Below are 19,272 nucleotides of genomic sequence, written 5' to 3' on the forward strand. Positions count from 1 at the left end.
TCGGCTCTAGCCAAGATAAGCACCAACTAAGACATAGCTTTACAGTAAACTAATGTGATCCATATGTGTCTCCATCCATTTGCGTTTCTTTCCATATGATGATGTAGATATCCTTCTGTGTGGTGTTAATGGCTGAAGTGTAATGCTGGCTCCAGGGATCAGCTTATTTTGCCTCCCTAGCGCATCAGCACACACAATGGCTGCGATGCTGGCTCCGGGGATCAACCACAGTGCGGCCTCCCCAGCGCATCAGCATGACAACCGTCTGGATTGAGCTAAGTAGGGTACATCTCTGGGGTCTTCAAGTGGGAACCTTCCATCCTCAGTGTTTCGTCGACTAGCCCACAACACCTCAAGAGGGCTCGACGGTGATTCTGGCGTCCCAGCATCACCCCCCTCTGTCCCCCACTCAACTCAGCCCAGCTTACTTACCTGTACATCAGCTTTTCTTTCTATTGTGTTTGAGATCCCCAGCCAGAATCTTTCCGTCTCAACCACAGCCAGTTGCTGCCCCTCTCTGCTGCTTCAGATAAGTTCTTCACTGTGCGACGCAACTCTTCGCCACTGAATTCGACGTCTCTGAGAAACCGGGTTGTAGAGTGTGCCACAAATCTTCGACAACCCACCTCTACAGTAATAAGACAATGGACATAGTCAGCAGTTACCTCCCCAGTCAGCCCAGTTCTCCCATTGTTAACACAAAGCTCCTCACATCCAGTCATCTAAACACTACAGTGTGTACAGGGTGTATGTATTTCAAATGAAAAACGAACTTGCTTCATGGCTGCTGCTACAGCACTCGAGCACGTAGTGCCTAGCGTGAGCGGACATAGCAGATAACAAGATCTACAAAATATCACATGCCAAGAAAAAAATATGATAATAATGTTCGTTTTAATAACACTATTTTACTTCAGATGGAATTCGAAGCCGCGATCCTTGATTTAGGAGGCCAGTGCCTAATTCATTAGGCCACTAGGGGTGCCAGGGTTTGCATTTTTGGTAGCACTAAAGAAAGTGGGAACAATAGTATTGTGGTTTACTACATAATATCCCACCCATCGTTGGTGTTCAAACAAAGCAGAGTGTTACATTGGGAAAGGGCCGTACCTGTCAGTAAGTATTTTAAATTCATTTGGGAAGGTTTAAGATTGTGAAGAAGTTTAAATATGCTGCGTATTTGCGCATTGGGAACTTTGCATAATGACGTTTTTATTAATGCCACTTTCTTACGGACAGTAGTCAGGGTGATGATACAAGACCAGAGCCAATAAACCTGTTATTTGCTTGTCCTTTCACTACCATATTCTATTGTGCTTGTTCAGAATACGCGTGAATCCTGAAAACATCTTGTTAATATTTAAACAAAGCCAGCAGTCACTTTATTGATCACCCTGTGGATTAACCTATATTGGAATACAAATGATTGTGTTAAAGATGTTAATAGACTTTCAATGTACACGTTTTAGAGCTAAGTGTTTGTTGAGGCAGTTCAAGCGCTGCACTTTCAGGCAGCCAGTTCCAGTGTTTGTCTTTTGGACTTACCCTGGAAGGAATACAAAAAAAAAAAAAAAAACATTTGTTGAGAACCGCATTTGGGAGAAAACTTAACAGTTTCGAAACACATTTGTAAAGGCATCGGATTCTATTATGGTGTTGTCGAGCTGTTGAACGTTTCTCATTACAGGTTTACTGGATTGCCAAAAAGAATGCTATCTCGAAACATTAGTCTTGTCAAGCAAGAAATAGCTCAGTTGGGAGAGCGTTAGCCTGAAGATCTAAAGGTCCCTGGTTCGATCCCGGGTTTCGGCAAACAACACGATATTTGTTTTGTATTATTTTGAACTACAAAAAAAGAGCACATTTATCCTTCAGCGTAATTGGATGAAATAACAGCGTATCAGAGTGCCATTTTCTAATGTGATTAAGAAATGCAAAAAGCATCGTCCCTGGGTGGGCTTGAACCACCAACCTTTCGGTTAACAGCCAAACGCGCTAACCGATTGCGCCACAGAGACCAACCTGTTAAGCCACCAAAGCATACGGGAGTGATTAGCAAGGCGAGATGCTGCAGAACGTGATCGAGGGAGCAGAACACAGCAGAACCTGAGATCACATCTAAGATGAAAGCAAGATGGGGCAGGAAAGTCTATGTAATCCTTTATGGCAGCACAGCATATGTCGTTTTGTTAGATAACACCCTGGGAGACAACAGAGCAGTGTGTGTAAATAGCTACAATGGAAACCATATACTTACGACTTAATTTTGATACAGAACTGTGGTCATGTGTAATCTGTTTTCATTATGATAATAAAGCTAGAGTTCAGTGGATTATATTTGGAATCTTTGGTTCTGTCATTCAGTATATTCTCAAATAAGATGACAAATTAATAGCTCAGTTGGTTACAGTGAAAGTACCATGCACCAGTCAGCCCGGCTAGCTCAGTCGGTAGAGCATGAGACTCTTAATCTCAGGGTCGTGGGTTTGAGCCCCACGTTGGGCGTCCTTTTTAAATACAAATTGAAGATGTTTCTTCGAGACAACGGAGCAATGTCTGATTCTGTTCACATTGTATACAGTATTGCAACAAAATTACTTATTGGTCATTGTCAAATAGCAATTGCTATTGTAAAATGCATGCATCGTTTATAGCTATAACGATATTGAAATAAATAATCTAACTTTTTGGGTTGACTTCAATCCTATTCTTTTTTTTACAATTGTCTTAACATCATTCATGGAGCAACAGTTGGTATGTGCGTAAACCCAATCGGGCCTTGATACGAGAACCCTAGTGTGTGCTGAAATAAATAATGCGGTTTTCTACAAAATGCAGCTTATCAGAATGCCGAGTGGTCTAAGGCGCCAGATGCAAGGACTCTATCTTTCCAAAGAATTTTGTGTTCTGGTCTCTGAATGGAGGCGTGGGTTCAAATCCCACTTTTGACAGTTCAATTTTACGTATTTTTAAATAGAATACATTTCTTTATTTTACTAGAAAAGATTGTTTTAAGGAAATCAACAGCTGATACCAAACTGTTGTCAGCACTCAATACCATTTTAATTTCCATTTTAAATCCGAATAAAATAGTGTTCCTAACACAAATTGCATTTTTGTTGTAAACAGACTACTTGTTAACCTCACTGAAAATATTTTGTGTCCAAACATGTTATTTAACTTGATTGTTTTAATATTCCAAATAACATATTACTTGAAAAACATCGTCTACCACTGGATCGTGGTCTCAGGCTGGGATGCGAACCATTGAGAACAGTATAAACAATCTATTACTAGACGCAGCTTACAGGAGAAATGCCCTCGTTTAACATGCTAGGATGATCGACTTCGGCATTCTCCAACTGCTGTTTACATTTTCTAACACGTTATGAGGAAGAAAAATATTTGGTGTCCAAACATGTGTTATTTAGTTTGATTGTTTTAATATTCCACATAACATATTACTTTGAAAAACATAATATATTTTTTAATACAGTCCTATTTGAGTATTTAAAATATGGTTATATTCAAATGCCAGCAATGGTGTGTTAATTTAACGAAGCGCCTAATGCCACTCGGAACGTTCGCATTTTTAAATCCTAACGGTCTCTGCTCAGCTGAGTGGAATGTTCACGAGCCGGTTGCCTAGCAGCGTCTCCCCCTCCTTCTCTGCCCCGCCCTCTCGCCCTCTCTCGTTTCTCCAGCTAGGAGGTCAAATTTAGCTTTGTTATATTAGCGCAACTCTTTACTAACTTTTACAAATTAGCTTATTAGGGGCTTCGTGTTTTTAAGATGGTTCAAGTGCAGTCCGGGCAGACTGACTGGAACATCATTACAGTATACCGCACTGCGCTCAGCTTTGTGTGGCGGCTGATACACAAAATAATGAACGACTGTTCATTATTTTGTGGCATACAAACATTTTCAAGATCGCAGTGGTGGTAATGTCACGGGTGTCGAATGTGTTGATTATTATTTTATTCAGTATTATCACTTATGATTTTTGAATTTTAATTGGATTGGTTTTCCTTTTTTTGCATAGTTTGTTTATTTGAATTATTGTTTAATTTTTGAGCGTTAGATGCATTTTAATTTGTATTTGTTCACTTAACCATACGTCATCCACTCTATGGTCCAGACCTCCTCTTAGGGCTCCTGTCCAGACGCCTGTTTGGACAGCCCTCTCCATAGGGTGCTGCGCTTCAGCTGAAGGCCTCAGGAGAGATCCTGATATCCTGACATAAACCACGAACGCAAAGGTTCTTGTCAGTACCTCTTTTCAAATGTCTTCAATCAGCAAGTTCCGCAGTCCTCCCAGAGTGAGTCCACGAAAAAAAATAACAAAACAAAACTGACACTCTCCGTGCACAAAAAAAAAAAAACCTACCACTCGCTGTCTAATCTCGTCCTCTTTATTTTCGTTTACTTCCCTCGGCTTCTCTCTCTTTCCTATTCCGTTATCTCCTCGTTCCATGCTCCCAGTCTCTTAGTTCCTCACCCTTTTTATACCTCAAAGCCCTTTTAATTCCAGGTGTGTACAGGTACCTGCAATTGTTTGGGGCGGGACCTGAGGTCCGTGTGCAGCGTGCTTGTGATAAACAAAACAAAAAATTACTTTAATTACGAACTCCGTTTCACCCGTGCACCAAACAAAATAGACAAATAACAATCAACACAGCAAAAAACACAGTGCAAACATTAGATGAGAAAAGCCCCTTTGTGCCAGTGCGCATTCAGAGGAGACGCGCTGAGAGAATCCGTCTTCTGTGTCACTCAGTACTGCCAGCTTTTCCCTATTGGTGATATATTGGTCAGCATAGCTGCTTTCCAAGTAATTGACCAGAGACGATTCCCAGCCAGTACAACTGTGTTTATGCCCACGTTTCAAATAATGAAATTTATAAAAGCAAATCGCATTGTTTTGTTTTCTTTACTTTTAAAGCTGAGAATCAAACACACTTCCGACAAATTAATAGCCCTGCTGGCTACGAACACGTATTGAGTCGGCTGTTTCCCATGACCCTGGTGATACCGAGTGTTTTCCTAGTATCAGCGTCGGCATTACCATGTGTTTGGCATGCTTGCTGTACACTCTAGCATTGCATAATAAGCCAGCATTACTCCAGGACTTCGTGGCGCAACGGTAGCGCGTCTGACTCCAGATCAGAAGGTTGCGTGTTCAAATCACGTCGAGGTCAAAGATGTCTTTGTTTTTATTCTGCACTATTTCATTTTTTAACGTGTTTGAATTTGACTGTTTCCGGACATTTATTTATACAATTTAGCCTACACAACACATTGATTGTATAGCGATCAAACAGAGATTTATTGTATTGCGATTCATTTTTATGTTTCATTTGATACAGCACAATAAATTAAAGTGAATCCGAAATTACTGTTGACCAGTCTTCATTGACACAGTTGGGTAATAAAGTCATATTAACACTTCCTTGCATGAGATAGAGAACATAGCTATAGAAATACTAGTTTTGAAGAAATTTAAAGTACAGCAAGTAATGATTGGTACCTTTAAGCTTAACAGACCTTTAAGAATTAACAACGACTTTCAATGTACACGATTTAGAGCTCAGCGTTTGTTGAGGCAGTTCAAGCGCTGCACTTTCAGGCAGCCAGTTCCAGTGTTTGCCTTTTGGACTTACTCTGGAAGGAATGCAAAAAAAAAAAAAACATTAGTTGAGAACCGCATTTGGGAGAAAACAACAGTTTCGAAACGCATTTGTAAAGGCATCGGATTCTATTATGGTGTTGCCGAGCTGTTGAACGTTTCTCATTACAGGTTTACTGGATTGCCAAAAAGAATGCTACCTCGAAACACTTGCCTTGTCAAGCCGAAATAGCTCAGTTGGGAGAGCGTTAGACTGAAGATCTAAAGGTCCCTGGTTCGATCCCGGGTTTCGGCAAACAACAAGACGATATTTGTTTTGTATTATTTTGAACTACAAAAAAAGAGCACATTTATCCTTCAGCGTAATTGGATGAAATAACAGCTTATCAGAGTGCCATTTTCTAATGTGATTAAGAAATGCAAAAAGCATCGTCCCTGGGTGGGCTTGAACCACCAACCTTTCGGTTAACAGCCGAACGCGCTAACCGATTGCGCCACAGAGACCAACCTGTTAAGCCGCCAAAGCATACGGGAGTGATTAGCAAGGCGAGATGCTGCAGAACGTGATCGAGGGAGCAGAACACAGCAGAACCTGAGATCACATCTAAGATGAAAGCAAGATGGGGCAGGAAAGTCTATGTAATCCTTTATGGCAGCACAGCATATGTCGTTTTGTTAGATAACACCCTGGGAGACAACAGAGCAGTGTGTGTAAATAGCTACAATGGAAACCATATACTTACGACTTAATTTTTGATACAGAACTGTGGTCATGTGTAATCTGTTTTCATTATGATAATAAAGCTAGAGTTCAGTGGATTATATTTGGAATCTTTGGTTCTGTCATTCAGTATATTCTCAAATAAGATGACAAATTAATTGTAAAATAGCAATTGCTATTGTAAAATGCGTGCATCGTTTATAGCTATAACGAAATTGAAATAAATAATCTTACTTTTTTGGGTTGGCTTCAATCCGTTTCTTTTTTTACACTTGTCTTAACATCATTCATGGAGCAACACTTGGTATGTACATAATAAACCCAATCGGGCCTTGATACGAGAACCCTAGTGTGTGCTGAAATAAATAATGCGGTTTTCTACAATAACTAACGTAGCTTGTGAGAATGCCGAGCGGTCTAAGGCGCCAGACTCAAGGACTCTGTCTTTCCAAAGAATTGTGTATTCTGGTCTCTGAATGGAGGCGTGGGTTCAAATCTCACCTCACAGTTTAATTGTACGTATTTTTAAAAAGAATACATTTCTTTACTTTACTATAAAAGATTGTTTTAAGGAAATCAACAGCTGATACCAATCTCTTTTCAGCACTCAATACCATTTTAATTTCCATTTTAAATCAGACTAAAATAGTGTTCATAACACAGCTTGCATTTTTGTTGTAAACAGACTACTTGTTAAAGTCACTGAAAAATATTTTGTCTAAACATGTGTTATTTAACTTGATTGTTTTAATATTCCAAATAACATATTACTTTGAAAAACATCTCCGTCGGCCACTGGATCGTGGTCTCAGACTGGGATGCGGACCATTGAGAACAGTATAAACGATCTATTACTGGAAGTAGCTTACATGAGAAATGCCCTCGTTTAACATGCTAGGATGATCCCTCCCGTATGCTTTGGTGGTTTAACAGGTTGGTCTCTGTGGCGCAATCGGTTAGCGCGTTCGGCTGTTAACCGAAAGGTTGGTGGTTCAAGCCCACCCAGGGATGGTGCTGTCTGTATTTCTTAATCACATTAGAAAATGGCACTCTGATAAGTTGTTATTTCTTCCATTTACACTGAAGAAAAAAATATGCTTTGTTTGTTAGTTCAAAATAAAAACAGTTTTGCTGTTTGCCAAAACCCGGGATTGAACCAGGGACCTTTAGATCTTCAGTTTAACGCTGTGCCAACTGCGCTATTTCGACTTGACAAAGCTAGTGTTTCGAGATAGCATTCTTTTTGTCGATCGCCTTTTTGTCAGTCCAGTAAACCTGTGTATTATGAGAAACGTTCAACAGCTCGGCAACACCATAATAGAATCCTGACAAGCTGCGTTTGTTACAGTAGAAAACCTCATTATTTATTTCAGCACAGTCTAGGGTTGTCTATTGTATCAAGGCCCAATTGGGTTTATTACGCACATACCAACTGTTGCTCCATGAAAGATGTAATGACAATTGTAAAAAAAGAGACAGATTGAGCCAACCCAAAAAAGTAAGATTATTTATTTCAATATCGTTATAGGTGTAAATGATGCACTCATTTTACAATAGCAATTGCTATATGACAGTGACCAATAACTAATTTTGTTGCAATCCTGTATACAATGTGAACAGAATCAGACATTGATCAGTTGCCTCGAAGAAACTTCTACAATTTGTGTTTAAAAAGGATGCCCAACGTGGGGCTCGAACCAACTACCCTGAGCTTAAGAGTCTCACGCACTACTGACTGAGCTAGCCAGGCTGACTGATGGTAAATTCTTTCACTCTAACCAACTGAGCTATTAATTTGTCGTCTCAGAATACTGAAAACAGATTCCAAATATAATCCACTGAATGTCACCAGAAACAGCTTTGATGACACAAAGTCGTATGACACGAACCCTAAGAATGTTATTCCAGATTCATTGTCGCTTAGAAACAACTGCAGCCTCCCTGCCTCAATACAAATACCAATACAAAAATCGAATTACATGTATTTAGTCTACAGGAACCAGGGACCGAGGCAGATAGGTAAGTTCCTGCTTCAAGTAATTTTTAAATTAACTCCATTCAGTTCCATTATAAGGTGGTGTTTGAATTAGCTGAGTTAGTGTGTGATTAGTACCAGGTGAGTGGTTAAATTGATTAGAAGTTGATTTGCTATTTGATTGGTTTCCACACAGTTTAGTTGGTTCTTTTGCCACGCAGTTGTTATATATATATATATATATATATATATATATATATATATATATATATATATATATATATATATATATATACTACCGGTCAAAAGTTTTAGAACACCTCAATTTTTCCAGATTTTATTGAAATTTACGAAGTTTAATTTCTCAATGTACTCTGAAATTAAAGCATAGAACAAATAAGCAATTGTAATTAACAAAGAAATCATGGAATCGTTTTGTTTAACAAAAATTTAATCAAAATTTTTGACTCATCAAAGTAGCCACCTTTTGCAGATATAACAGCCGAACACACTCGTGGCATTCTTTCTACAATGGAAATCAAATATTGTTCGGAAAGTTTTTCCCAACACTGTTGCAGAAGTTCCCACAAATGTGTTGCACTTGTAGGTTGCTTTGCTTTCACCCTTCTGTCCAGTTCATCTCAAACCAGCTCGATGGGGTTTAAGTCTGGAGACTGTGCTGGCCATTCCATGATTTGAGGCCTACCGTCTTGTTCTTTTCTTCTAAGGTAGTTCTGATATAGCCTGGAGGTATGTTTTGGGTCATTATCTTGCTGTAGGATGAACCCCTGACCAACTAGGCGTATACCAGAGGGTATTGCATGGCGCTGCAAAATGCTGTGGTAGCAGTTTTGGTTCAGGGTGCCACTCACTCTGTGCAAGTCGCCGACTCTGGATCCAGCACAAGAGCCCCAGACCATCACACTTCCTCCTCCATGTTTGACAGTTGGTGTCACACACCGCGGAACCATCCTTTCGCCTACTCGACGGCGTACAAAAACCCTGCGTGATGAACCAAAGATTTCAAATTTTGATTCATCGGTCCATAAGACCTTCTTCCAGTCTTCAGTATTATTATTATTATTTATTTCTTAGCAGACGCCCTTATCCAGGGCGACTTACAATTGTTACAAGATATCACATTATTTCACATACAATTACCCATTTATACAGTTGGGTTTTTACTGGCGCAATCTAGGTAAAGTACCTTGCTCAAGGGTACAACAGCAGTGTCCCCCACTGGGGATTGAACCCACAACCCTCTGGTCAAGAGTCCAGAGCCCTAACCACTACTCCACACTGCTGCCCAGTAGTCCACTGGCGGTGCTTCATGGCTCAGGCAAGCCTCTTTTTCTTATTTTGCCATCTTAGCAATGGCTTTCTTACTGCCGCTCAACCTATCAAGCTGTGCTTGAAGCTGTTGTCCTGTGAGCCGCCTATCACGCAAGCTGTTGACTCTCAGAAACTTGTCTTCTGATTCTGTTGTGGCTTTGGGTCTGCCAGACCTCTTCCTGTCAGAGTTTCCTCCAGTTTCCAAGTGCCTTTTGATGGTGTAGGAAACTGTACTCACTGACACCTTGGCTTTCTTTGCAATTTCTCTAAAGGAAAGACCTACAATTTTAAGGGTTATAATGGTCTGTCTGTCTTCCTTTGTTAATTGCCTTTTTCTCGCCATTATGAGAGCAGTATACTACTTCCTGCAGTACAATACTGTCCAAATAATGCTTAAGAGGGTGTAGTAACACAGTCTGTTCCAACACTGCTTTTATACAGACAGAGGGTTTGTAAGTAATCAACAAAAGTTGGGACACCTGTAGGAATTGTTAGCATCAACTTTCAAGGGTTAATTTACTTCCATTGCTGCAGAACAGCTGTAAGTTGTTAACCCATTACTTGTTCCCTGAAAAAGGCCTTTTTGTATAACTCTGAAATGTACATTATTTTTCAGTTTTTGGTAACCTAAACTTTTTTTTTTAACCTCTGGCAGTTTACCGCTTACCTTTGTACCATTTCAGGTTATTCACTGGACTTGAACTGCTTAAATTTCAATAAAAACTGGAAAAATGGGGGTGTTCTAAAACATTTGACCGGTAGTGTATATATATATAGATATATATTAGGCAGCCTATTTCCACGCCAGCAATAAGTGCCAGCAAACAGAAGAGCCTCAACAAAAGAGCTGGGAGTCTAGCTGTGGGAGTCTAGCTTTGGGAATGCAGCGAGGGGAGGCCTGCGCTGAGATGCTGTTCGAATAGATCCGAACCTAACAGCGCTCTGGAAGAAGCCATCTACTAGTCAGGTCTGTACCCTCCACCCCACCGCTCCCACTGTGCCTATTTGTCTTACCTGTCCTGCTGTGACTGTCTCTCACATCCCTGTTCTGTCCTCTCGTCCTCGTCCTCTGCCCTCTCTCCGCCGCTGCTCCTCCAACCCCTCTAACCTCATCCCTCTGCCTCTACCCCCCCCTCCCGCACACTCTCTGGTGCACTCTGGAACTGTCACTCTTCTGCTAACAAAGCTGATTTCATCTCTGCCTTTGCCTCCCACCTCTCTCTGTCGATTTCCTTGCTCTCACTGAAAACTGGCTGTCCCCTGATAACACTGTAATTCCTGCTGCCCTGTCCTCTCTCTACGTCCTGTCCCATACTGTCACTGGACAGGGAGGTGGGACTGGTCTTCTCCTCTCACCCTCCTTACTCTTTTCGGTTCCCTCCGACCTCTCCTCACTCTCTTTTAATACCTTTGAATTTCATACTGTCCAACTAACCTCTCCCTGTGAACTCCTGTTAATTGTACTGTACCGTCCCACTGAACCTCTCGCTCACTTTCTAGATGAACTTGACTATCTACCCTCCTCCGTCCTCTCTGTCTACCCCAACTGTCCTGTTAGGTGACTTCAGTATCCATCTCTCCAACCCCAGCCACTCTGCTGGATTCCTCCCTCTCCTTCACTCCTTCGACTTCTGTCTCTCTCCACCCCCCCTACCCACAAAGCTGGCTGTCAACTGGACCTCACCCTTTCTTTTTCTCTGTCTCTCCCCCCTCTCCCTGCTCCTCCTACCCACACTGTCACCTCTTGTCGTAACCTCTGCTCTCTCTCCCACTGTGTCCTTGCCTCCACTGCTCTCTCTCACCTCCCTCCTATCGACTCCTCACAACTCTCCGTAGACTCTGCTACCTCCACCCTCTTCTCCTCCCTCCTCCCTCGACTCCCTCTGTCCCTTCAGCTTCCGACCTGCTCGCCCCTCCTCTCCCCAACCCTGGCTCTCCTCTGCGCTCCGCTCAGCAAGAATCACATCTGCTGAAAAGAAATGGAAGAGAACCAACTCCCTGCTGCCCTAGACCTTTACCGCACTCTCCTCTCCTCCTTCTCCTCTACTCTCTCCTCTGCTAAATGTACTTATTTCCAATCTGTAATCCAAGCCTCCACTAACAACCCAAGTAAACTATTCTCTACCTTCTCCTCCCTCCTAAACCCTCCCCCCTCCTCCTCCCTCCTCTATCTCCTCTGATGACTTTGCCTCTTTCTTCTCTTCTAAAATCTCAGATATCCGCAAACTCTTTAACACCACTTCCTCCCCCGCACCCCGCACCCCCTCCTACTCCAACCCCTACACCAACTGCATCCCCTACTAACTCACCCTCCTTCTCCAGCTTCTCTCCCCTCTCAGACTCTGACCTCTCCTCCCTGCTCCAGGGTCACAAACCCACCACGTGTGCCCTGGACCCCCTCCCTACTCACCTCTTTCAAGCTGCTGCTCCTGCTCTACTTCCCTTCATCTCCTCCCTTCTCAACACATTATTATTTTATTATTATTATTATTTGTTTATTTAGCAGACGCCTTTATCCAAGGCGACTTACACAGACTATGGTGTGTGAACTATGCATCAGCAGAGTCACTTACAGTTACGTCTCACTCGAAAGACGGAGCACAAGGAGGTTAAGTGACTTATTCAGGTTCACACAATGAGTCAGTGGCTGAGGTGGGAGTTGAACTGGGGACCTCCTAGTTACAAGCCCCTTTCTTTAACCACTGGACCACACAGCATCTTATCTCTCCTTTCTGGTCTCTTTCCCTCTGCCTTCAAACAAGTCTCTATCACTTCCCTCCTCAAAAAACCTTCCCTCAACCCCACCTCCCTCCAGAGCTACCGTCCTGTCTGCCTCCTACCCTTCCTCTCCAAAACCCTCTAGCAGACTGTACACCGCCAGCTCTCTACTTTCATGTCCAAACACTCTCTGCTTTCCAATATGGCTTCCACTCTGCTCACTCCACTAAAACCACCCTCCTGTCTGTCACCAACTCACTTAAGTGTGCCCGAGCTGCCTCTCTCTCCTCTGTCCTAATTCTCCTCGACCTCTCTGCTGCCTTTGACACTGTTGATCACTCTATTCTACTATCCTCTCTCGCTAACCTGGGGATCTCTGGCACTGCTCTGGCCTGGTTCTCCTCCTACCTCTCCAACCGCACTTACCAGGTAACCTGACGTGGAGCAACCTCCACACCTCGCCCTCTCTGAACAGGAGTCTCCCAAGGGTCAGTCGGGTCCTCTCCTGTTCTCTCTCTACACCCACTCCCTGGGTCCCCTCATCGCATCCTATGGTTTCTCATACCATTGCTATGCTGATGATGCTCAGATTTTCCTCTCCTCCACACCTCTGACTCCACCATCCCCTCCTGTATCTCTTCCTGTCTGTCTGTTATCTCCTCCTGGATGCACCTGCATCACCTCAAACTCAACCTGTCTAAATCTGACCTCCTGTACTTTCCCAACTTTCATTGGCTCATGATCACCGTTGTCATCCAGTTCAAGTCTCTTGTACTAGCCTACAGATGCCTTGACCAGACTGCACCCAGCTACCTCCAGACCCTCATCTCTCCCTACACCCCCACTCGACCTCTCCGCTCCGCCTGCACTAGAAGACTTGCTCTACCTCCTCTACGATCCCCTGCCTCCAGAGCCCACTCCTTCTCCACCCTCGCCCTGCAGTGGTGGAATGACCTTCCTACAGATGTCAGGACTGCCCAGTCCCTGACCACATTCCGGTGCTTCCTTAAGACTCACCTCTTCAGACAGCACCTGTAGAACTCCTCTGTTTTTCGCCTGGGACACTATCACCCTTCCTTAAATGCACTTTACTTGCTCTTATCTGCCCCCTATTTTACTGCATTTAATCCTGTATTTCAGAGTACTGTAATCTGCCAAGTGTTTAATCTGTAGTATTTTGTATTTAATCAGATCCTGATGTAACTATCACTGACACTGTTATCTGCTGTATCATTGAATTGGATTTTGTCACAATTGTACTTGCTTGAACCAAAAGTATTATTACTTGTACTGTGATACTTGAAATGTATTTGCTTACGATTGTAAGTCGCCCTGGATAAGGGTGTCTGCTAATAAATAAATAATAATAATAATAATAATAATAATAATAATAATAATAATAATAATAATAATAATAATAATGGTAATGTTGTCCGTATCCTCCTTTGTAAAAACTTGTGAAAAGTGATCATTTCATATATTTGCTATTTTTGTTTTCTTCGTCTATGATTTTGCCATTTGTATCTCTTAGACATTTAACCTCCTCTTTGAATGTTCTTTTGCTGTTATAATATTGGACAAACATTTTGGAATTGGTTTTAGCCCCCTAAGCAATGTTCATTTGTATCTATCTCTCTTGGCCTTTCTAACTTCCTTTTTGAATTGTGTTTGCAGTTCCAATTAGGAGGAGTGGCAAACACTGTTGCAGCAGCAAAGATCATTCAAAATGATCTAGACAGCATTCAGAACTGGGCAGACACATGGCAAATGACATTTAATAGAGGTGTAAGGTACTGCAAACAGGCAATACATTTCTTCCCCCTTTCTATATTGGTTAATTGTGGGCTCTAGTTTTTTTTTTTTTTAACATCACTGAGTCCCTTGTCCCTGTGCAACCACAATGTAGAAACATATAGAGAATGTATGGGAATGGTCAATAAACATCACTGCTGTTTCTCTTAAAGCATGTTTATTTATTTCTAATACTGGACCTACCCTGTCTTAATACTGTATTACATTGGGAATATGAATAGAGCTGAATTATTAATTGTTGATAATACTTAGAATACCAGATACATATTAACATTAACAAGCAATACATGTGATTTATTTAACAGTTGTTCATTATTTTGTGTATCAACCGCCACACAAAGCTGAGCGCAGTGCGGTATACTGTAATGATGCTCCAGTCAGTCTGCCCGGACTGCACCTGAACCATCTTAAAAACACGAAGCCCCTAATAAGCTAATTTGTAAAAGTTAGTAAAGAATTGCGCTAATATAACGAAGCTAAATTTGAACTCCTAGCTGGAGCAACGAGAGAGGGCGAGAGGGCGGGGCAGAGAAGGAGGGGGAGACGCTGCTAGGCAACCGGCTCGTGAACATTCCACTCAGCTGAGCAGAGACCGTTAGGATTTAAAAATGCGAACGTTCCGAGCGGCGTTAGGCGCTTCGTTAAATTAACACACCGTTGCTGGCATTTTAATTTAGAAGAAAACCATATTTTAAATACTCAAATAGCACTGTATTAAAAAAAAAAAAAAAAACACTTTACTTCACTTCCATACCGTTTTCCAACAAATAAAAGGAAGTGCGTATTTATAATAAGTATATTTGTTATGATATTAAGACTAAACAAATGTGCTTCAGTTTGGTGTATAATTTATTTATTTATTAAATGTTGTAGTATTTCTTTTTTAATATTGTATTGTTTTTACAAAATAACATCCATACATTATCAGTTCATCTGCTAGAGTAATCAAATCACAAATGTTACTCTTCAGTAATTCATACATAGACACGCTGTTGTAACTTCAGTTAGTTAAAATGTAAGGCTGGATTCAAGTTTAACCAAATAAATAAGTAAATACATTAATAACGACATGAAACACAAATACGTTTTGGTAGCTCATACGTAGGCCTATTTAAATAACAAAATGCGACCTGTTTTAGAAATTGATTTATATACTACCTGCCATTTAAATCTAAATTATATTTAAAACTGTTTGAGGGGCAGACTAGTATAGATGATTTCTAAAATCCATTAATATGTTAAACTATAACACCACATTAGAACTCCAAGAAATATAGAAAATGATCATTTGTAAAGAATTAGCTGTGAGATTATAATCAGAATTATGGATGCATGGATTTTTGATTAAAATACACCCACATGTATTTTTCTTTCATGTCGTAATTTATTTATTAATTTCATTTTAACCCCTTGCTGGTGCCACGGCTTGTCTCTGTATCAATTCACTGATATTTGAGGTTTTGTTTAGTACACACTAGCAGGTGATCTGATAATCTTATTGATGTTATTTTGTGAAAACAATAACACGTTAATACTGCGCTACAAAAAATGACTCGCCGTGTTGTAACTTGTGCGGGTGATGTCATGGGTTGTCATGGCAGCGCCGATCATCACGGGAGGGGTTATCAGTGGTTGTCGGAGAAACGCTGGAGTTCCGCTGGCTTCCGAGGTATCCAACCCGAATATCTAAATCAATACAGTGACAACAAAGGAATGTGACAAATAAACCTAATGACTACATTAATGAAGCAGTAATACACGACAGGGTGTGTGTGTTATCATGAGGTAATATCACCACGCCTTGGGTGCGTTGGGAGGCACTAGACGAAGTGGAGTTCTTCAACCGCCCAGGAAGTGGTGATATATCTCATGATAACACACAGACCCTGGAGTGTATTATTGCTATTATTAAATGGGTCTAGGAGTGTGTTGTTGTTGGTAAATAAAGAAGACTTTAATAATATTTTTTATTTGTGTTCCACTGAGAGAAGTAGTTCCACAGTAACTAAAAATGGTGAGATTAACAATTAAACATTTGATTTTAAACTTTTGTAGAATATTTTCTTTTTCGGGGCTTCTCTAATACTTTTTTGTTCATTCTTTGTAGATATTGAACTGGATCATTGCTTCAAAGTGTATTGTGGGTTTTGTCCAGTAGATGGAGCTGCTGCTGCTGTGATGTTTTGTTTAGCAGAATGCAGTTCACGTACCGTGTTACAAACGGGACGGCGCTGCACAGTGCGGTACAAACTGCAATTAAAATCTCCGGTAGTACTACAGACGGGCCGCCGATAGTCATCTCTGATTAACCCAACATGAATATAAATACAAACCCAGTGTGACGGCGCCGGAGAGTCTGACAGCAGGTTTAATAATATGAATGTGTCTGAACGAGAGTCTTGCATCAAACTCAGCGTCCTATATATAATATAAACACAAGGGGTTGCCAGCGGGTGTAGTGAATTCAGCTCTAATAACTCATCTCTCTCTCTATAGATATTTCTAGTCTTCCTGTTTTACCAAACAGCTCAAAGAATGGAACTTCTGGTTCAGACTGGTGCACAGATCTAAAGATTCCCCGCATCGGGTGTACCGGTTTGTTATGGAACGTGTTTTGTAAAATGAGTTTAACCAGTAACAGATTATATAAACCACAGTGAAAACAAACATGAAGAGAAGATGTTGCCAAATAGTGGTTTGTTTAACCAATTCCTCATAAAAGTAAGACTCATGTGTACACACAGTATTAAAAGCTGAAAAGTTAAACTAATACCTTAGTTGGAGCTCTCACCAGGGACCACTTCCAGTAAAAGACATATAAACTGCAGTGAACAAAATGAAAACTTGCATTCATAACAGAAAAAAAAACAACCCAAATAAGTCTACACACTTTCTGTGATGCTAGAACATGATAAATTTATATTGATAATTTCACCCTAAACTTTGCATACTGAAGGTAGCATATCAAAAGCAAGAAGGAATATAAAAATAGGGTTACAGCTCCATGGAGGAGGAAAGTCTTTGCCCCCGGGTTCACACAGTGAATTAGTGAAGGGTCCTTGAGTAACACTCCGTATTGAGAATGGCCTGATCAGGAAACAAGCAAAGCATTCAATGCAGTAAGAGGAGAGAATCCCATTAACATGGCCATTCTGACACTCACCAATATATAATCTGTGTAGAATTAATCAAGCACCCACCAAAAATAAAAAAAAAAAAAAAAAAAAACACAAACCAAAAAGGTCTTTACAAGCAAGATTTTTATTTATGAACACACACTTTTGGGCATTTTCCAAAAATATACAACTCCAGCTACAAAGACAACCACTGAACACACACCCATTGCAGCTCCCAGAAGGGACCACACATTGAATTGGCCTGCAAGAGAAGAAAGAAATAGTTAGTGGAATATAAAGAGATAGTTATATATTTTACTTGAACTGCAATTGTGTTCAAATCATGCATATTACCGCTTCTAGGCATAAAGTGAAGGGATCCATCTCTCTTCAGCTCAATTGGGCCAGAAGACACAAACGCCTTTACTGCACCACCATCCATCCCTTCAGCACTGCGACCTACAGGAGGAATTAGGAGGAGTCCATCAAAACACATGGACAAAAATGCATGCAAAATGTCCCCCCTCACCCCAACAGACAGAGCTCTTACCAAGCCTCTGTTTCCCTGGAATGCACCGTCTGCTACAGAGGCTGTCAGATGGCCGGTTTGAATCACATATCACAACACTGCAGTGGAAGTAGATCTGAAAGACAGCACACCTTGTCAAGCAAAACTAGCATCAATAGATCAGGCAGGACCATCATCCAATGAGGATTACTGAATTGAAAAACAATATTGCATCATAGTAACTGCTTCCTGCAAAAGTGCAGTTATACGTTTTCATTCCAACTCACTAAAGATTTGAGCACAGTGACCATTTGCTGCTTGGAAAGCAATCCAAACCATGCATTGTGGTACAAGATCCCCATCCCAACACTCCACTTTACCTGTCCTTTCAGTGCATCCCGGCCGCTTGTGAAGGAAAACATTTTCACTTCAAACCTCTTCAGATGGGAAGGGAACAGCACTCTTGCATTGCTGGAGACTGGGTGAAAGATGGTCAAGTACTCATCTGCAGAGTTCTCACAGCTAGGAAGAGAAAGTAGGTCAGGAGCACATCAGCCACAACTCCAATTCCTAGGTTTTTGTAGGAGCAATATCATATTCCAGCATCTTACCTGTCCACAACAACATCCCACTTGGGAGAGCTATTCCTGTCAGCAGAATAGGTTGCCCAGCAGTTCTCCAAAAACAATTCAGCCTGTGGATCCCTGCTGTACAGGAGCTCTACCTCAAAATACAAGGGTCTTCGCAAGTACTTCACAACAGGGTAATCCCGAGCTCCATAGAAGTCGTTGTAGGTTGAATCTGCAGAGATGCAAGGGAGAATTTTATAGGTGGAAACACGCTACTAGAGCATCTATTATTTCAATTGCCAAGTCCTACCCAATGCAAGCCGCATGATGACCGCAAGGTCCCCCAAGCCAGGCTGGACTACAGGTGCAGGATTATTCTGGTACAAGAACTGTACTACCTTGGTGTCATTGACCAGATAGTGACAGGCAACTCTCAACCTGGAAAGAGGAGATGGGGTTAGGAGAGTTTCAGCCTCAACCACAAGGATACTCCATTTGATTGCAATCCTTACCGGTAAGATGTGAACAGCACTAAATTCTCATAAGTCAGGAGGTTGTTGTCAAACTGGAAGAGAAAATCACAAAGGCTCAGGTTGCAATGAACTTGTAGATTTAGTATGGAGCTGCATACCAAGTTGCAGACTAGCTAATATGGTACTCAGGATCATCCCCAGCTGTGTACTAACTAACCAATTTTAAAAATAAAAAAAGCTTTGGTTATAAATAGTTCAGTTTCATAACTGAATATTTGAGACTTATTATATTTGTTCCATGTTAGAACAATACCACAAGTCTGTCTATAGAAACTGCTAGAATAAATATTGTTTTAGTAACCTCTAGGAGGGCAACAGCAGTTACTTTGGATTTGTTGCAAATACACAGCTGGTGACTCTTG

The 19,272-nt window shown here is 41.3% G+C and overlaps 1 protein-coding gene and 6 non-coding genes across 7 annotated transcripts; 4 read left to right on the forward strand and 3 right to left on the reverse strand.

Moving 5' to 3' along the window:
- Window positions 1–1,944: 1,944 nt before the first annotated feature.
- Window positions 1,945–2,018, reverse strand: trnan-guu (transfer RNA asparagine (anticodon GUU)). The gene has a single exon. It is a non-coding gene; the product is annotated as a tRNA-Asn (tRNA).
- A 414-nt stretch (window positions 2,019–2,432) lies between these two features.
- On the forward strand, window positions 2,433–2,505 carry trnak-cuu (transfer RNA lysine (anticodon CUU)). The gene has a single exon. It is a non-coding gene; the product is annotated as a tRNA-Lys (tRNA).
- A 2,621-nt stretch (window positions 2,506–5,126) lies between these two features.
- trnaw-cca (transfer RNA tryptophan (anticodon CCA)) lies at window positions 5,127–5,198 on the forward strand. The gene has a single exon. It is a non-coding gene; the product is annotated as a tRNA-Trp (tRNA).
- Window positions 5,199–5,848: 650 nt separating this feature from the next.
- On the forward strand, window positions 5,849–5,921 carry trnaf-gaa (transfer RNA phenylalanine (anticodon GAA)). The gene has a single exon. It is a non-coding gene; the product is annotated as a tRNA-Phe (tRNA).
- A 135-nt stretch (window positions 5,922–6,056) lies between these two features.
- On the reverse strand, window positions 6,057–6,130 carry trnan-guu (transfer RNA asparagine (anticodon GUU)). The gene has a single exon. It is a non-coding gene; the product is annotated as a tRNA-Asn (tRNA).
- A 1,154-nt stretch (window positions 6,131–7,284) lies between these two features.
- trnan-guu (transfer RNA asparagine (anticodon GUU)) lies at window positions 7,285–7,358 on the forward strand. The gene has a single exon. It is a non-coding gene; the product is annotated as a tRNA-Asn (tRNA).
- A 10,074-nt stretch (window positions 7,359–17,432) lies between these two features.
- LOC131705267 (zona pellucida sperm-binding protein 2-like) lies at window positions 17,433–18,603 on the reverse strand. Its single transcript, XM_059007652.1, has 5 exons — window positions 18,420–18,603; window positions 18,189–18,330; window positions 17,851–17,944; window positions 17,655–17,759; window positions 17,433–17,562 (listed from the first exon to the last, which is right to left on the reverse strand). Exons 2-5 carry the CDS (start codon window positions 18,228–18,230, stop codon window positions 17,450–17,452), a joined length of 354 nt encoding a protein of 117 aa, XP_058863635.1. The 5' UTR covers window positions 18,231–18,330; window positions 18,420–18,603; the 3' UTR covers window positions 17,433–17,449.
- Window positions 18,604–19,272: the final 669 nt, after the last annotated feature.

This window comes from Acipenser ruthenus, chromosome 35 (assembly GCF_902713425.1).
Source record: "Acipenser ruthenus chromosome 35, fAciRut3.2 maternal haplotype, whole genome shotgun sequence".
Classification (NCBI taxonomy): domain Eukaryota; kingdom Metazoa; phylum Chordata; class Actinopteri; order Acipenseriformes; family Acipenseridae; genus Acipenser; species Acipenser ruthenus.

Bases quoted from the DNA above. Each gene is read 5' to 3' on its own strand.
- LOC131705267 (XM_059007652.1), bottom strand. From the start codon at position 18,230: ATGTTTTCCTTCACAAGCGGCCGGGATGCACTGAAAGGACAG. The intron at 17,760-17,850 runs GTAAGAGCTCTG...TTCCTCCTGTAG, and splicing joins TCCAGGGAAACAGAGGCTTG to GTCGCAGTGCTGAAGGGATG. The intron at 17,563-17,654 runs GTAATATGCATG...CTTCTCTTGCAG, and splicing joins TCACTTTATGCCTAGAAGCG to GCCAATTCAATGTGTGGTCC.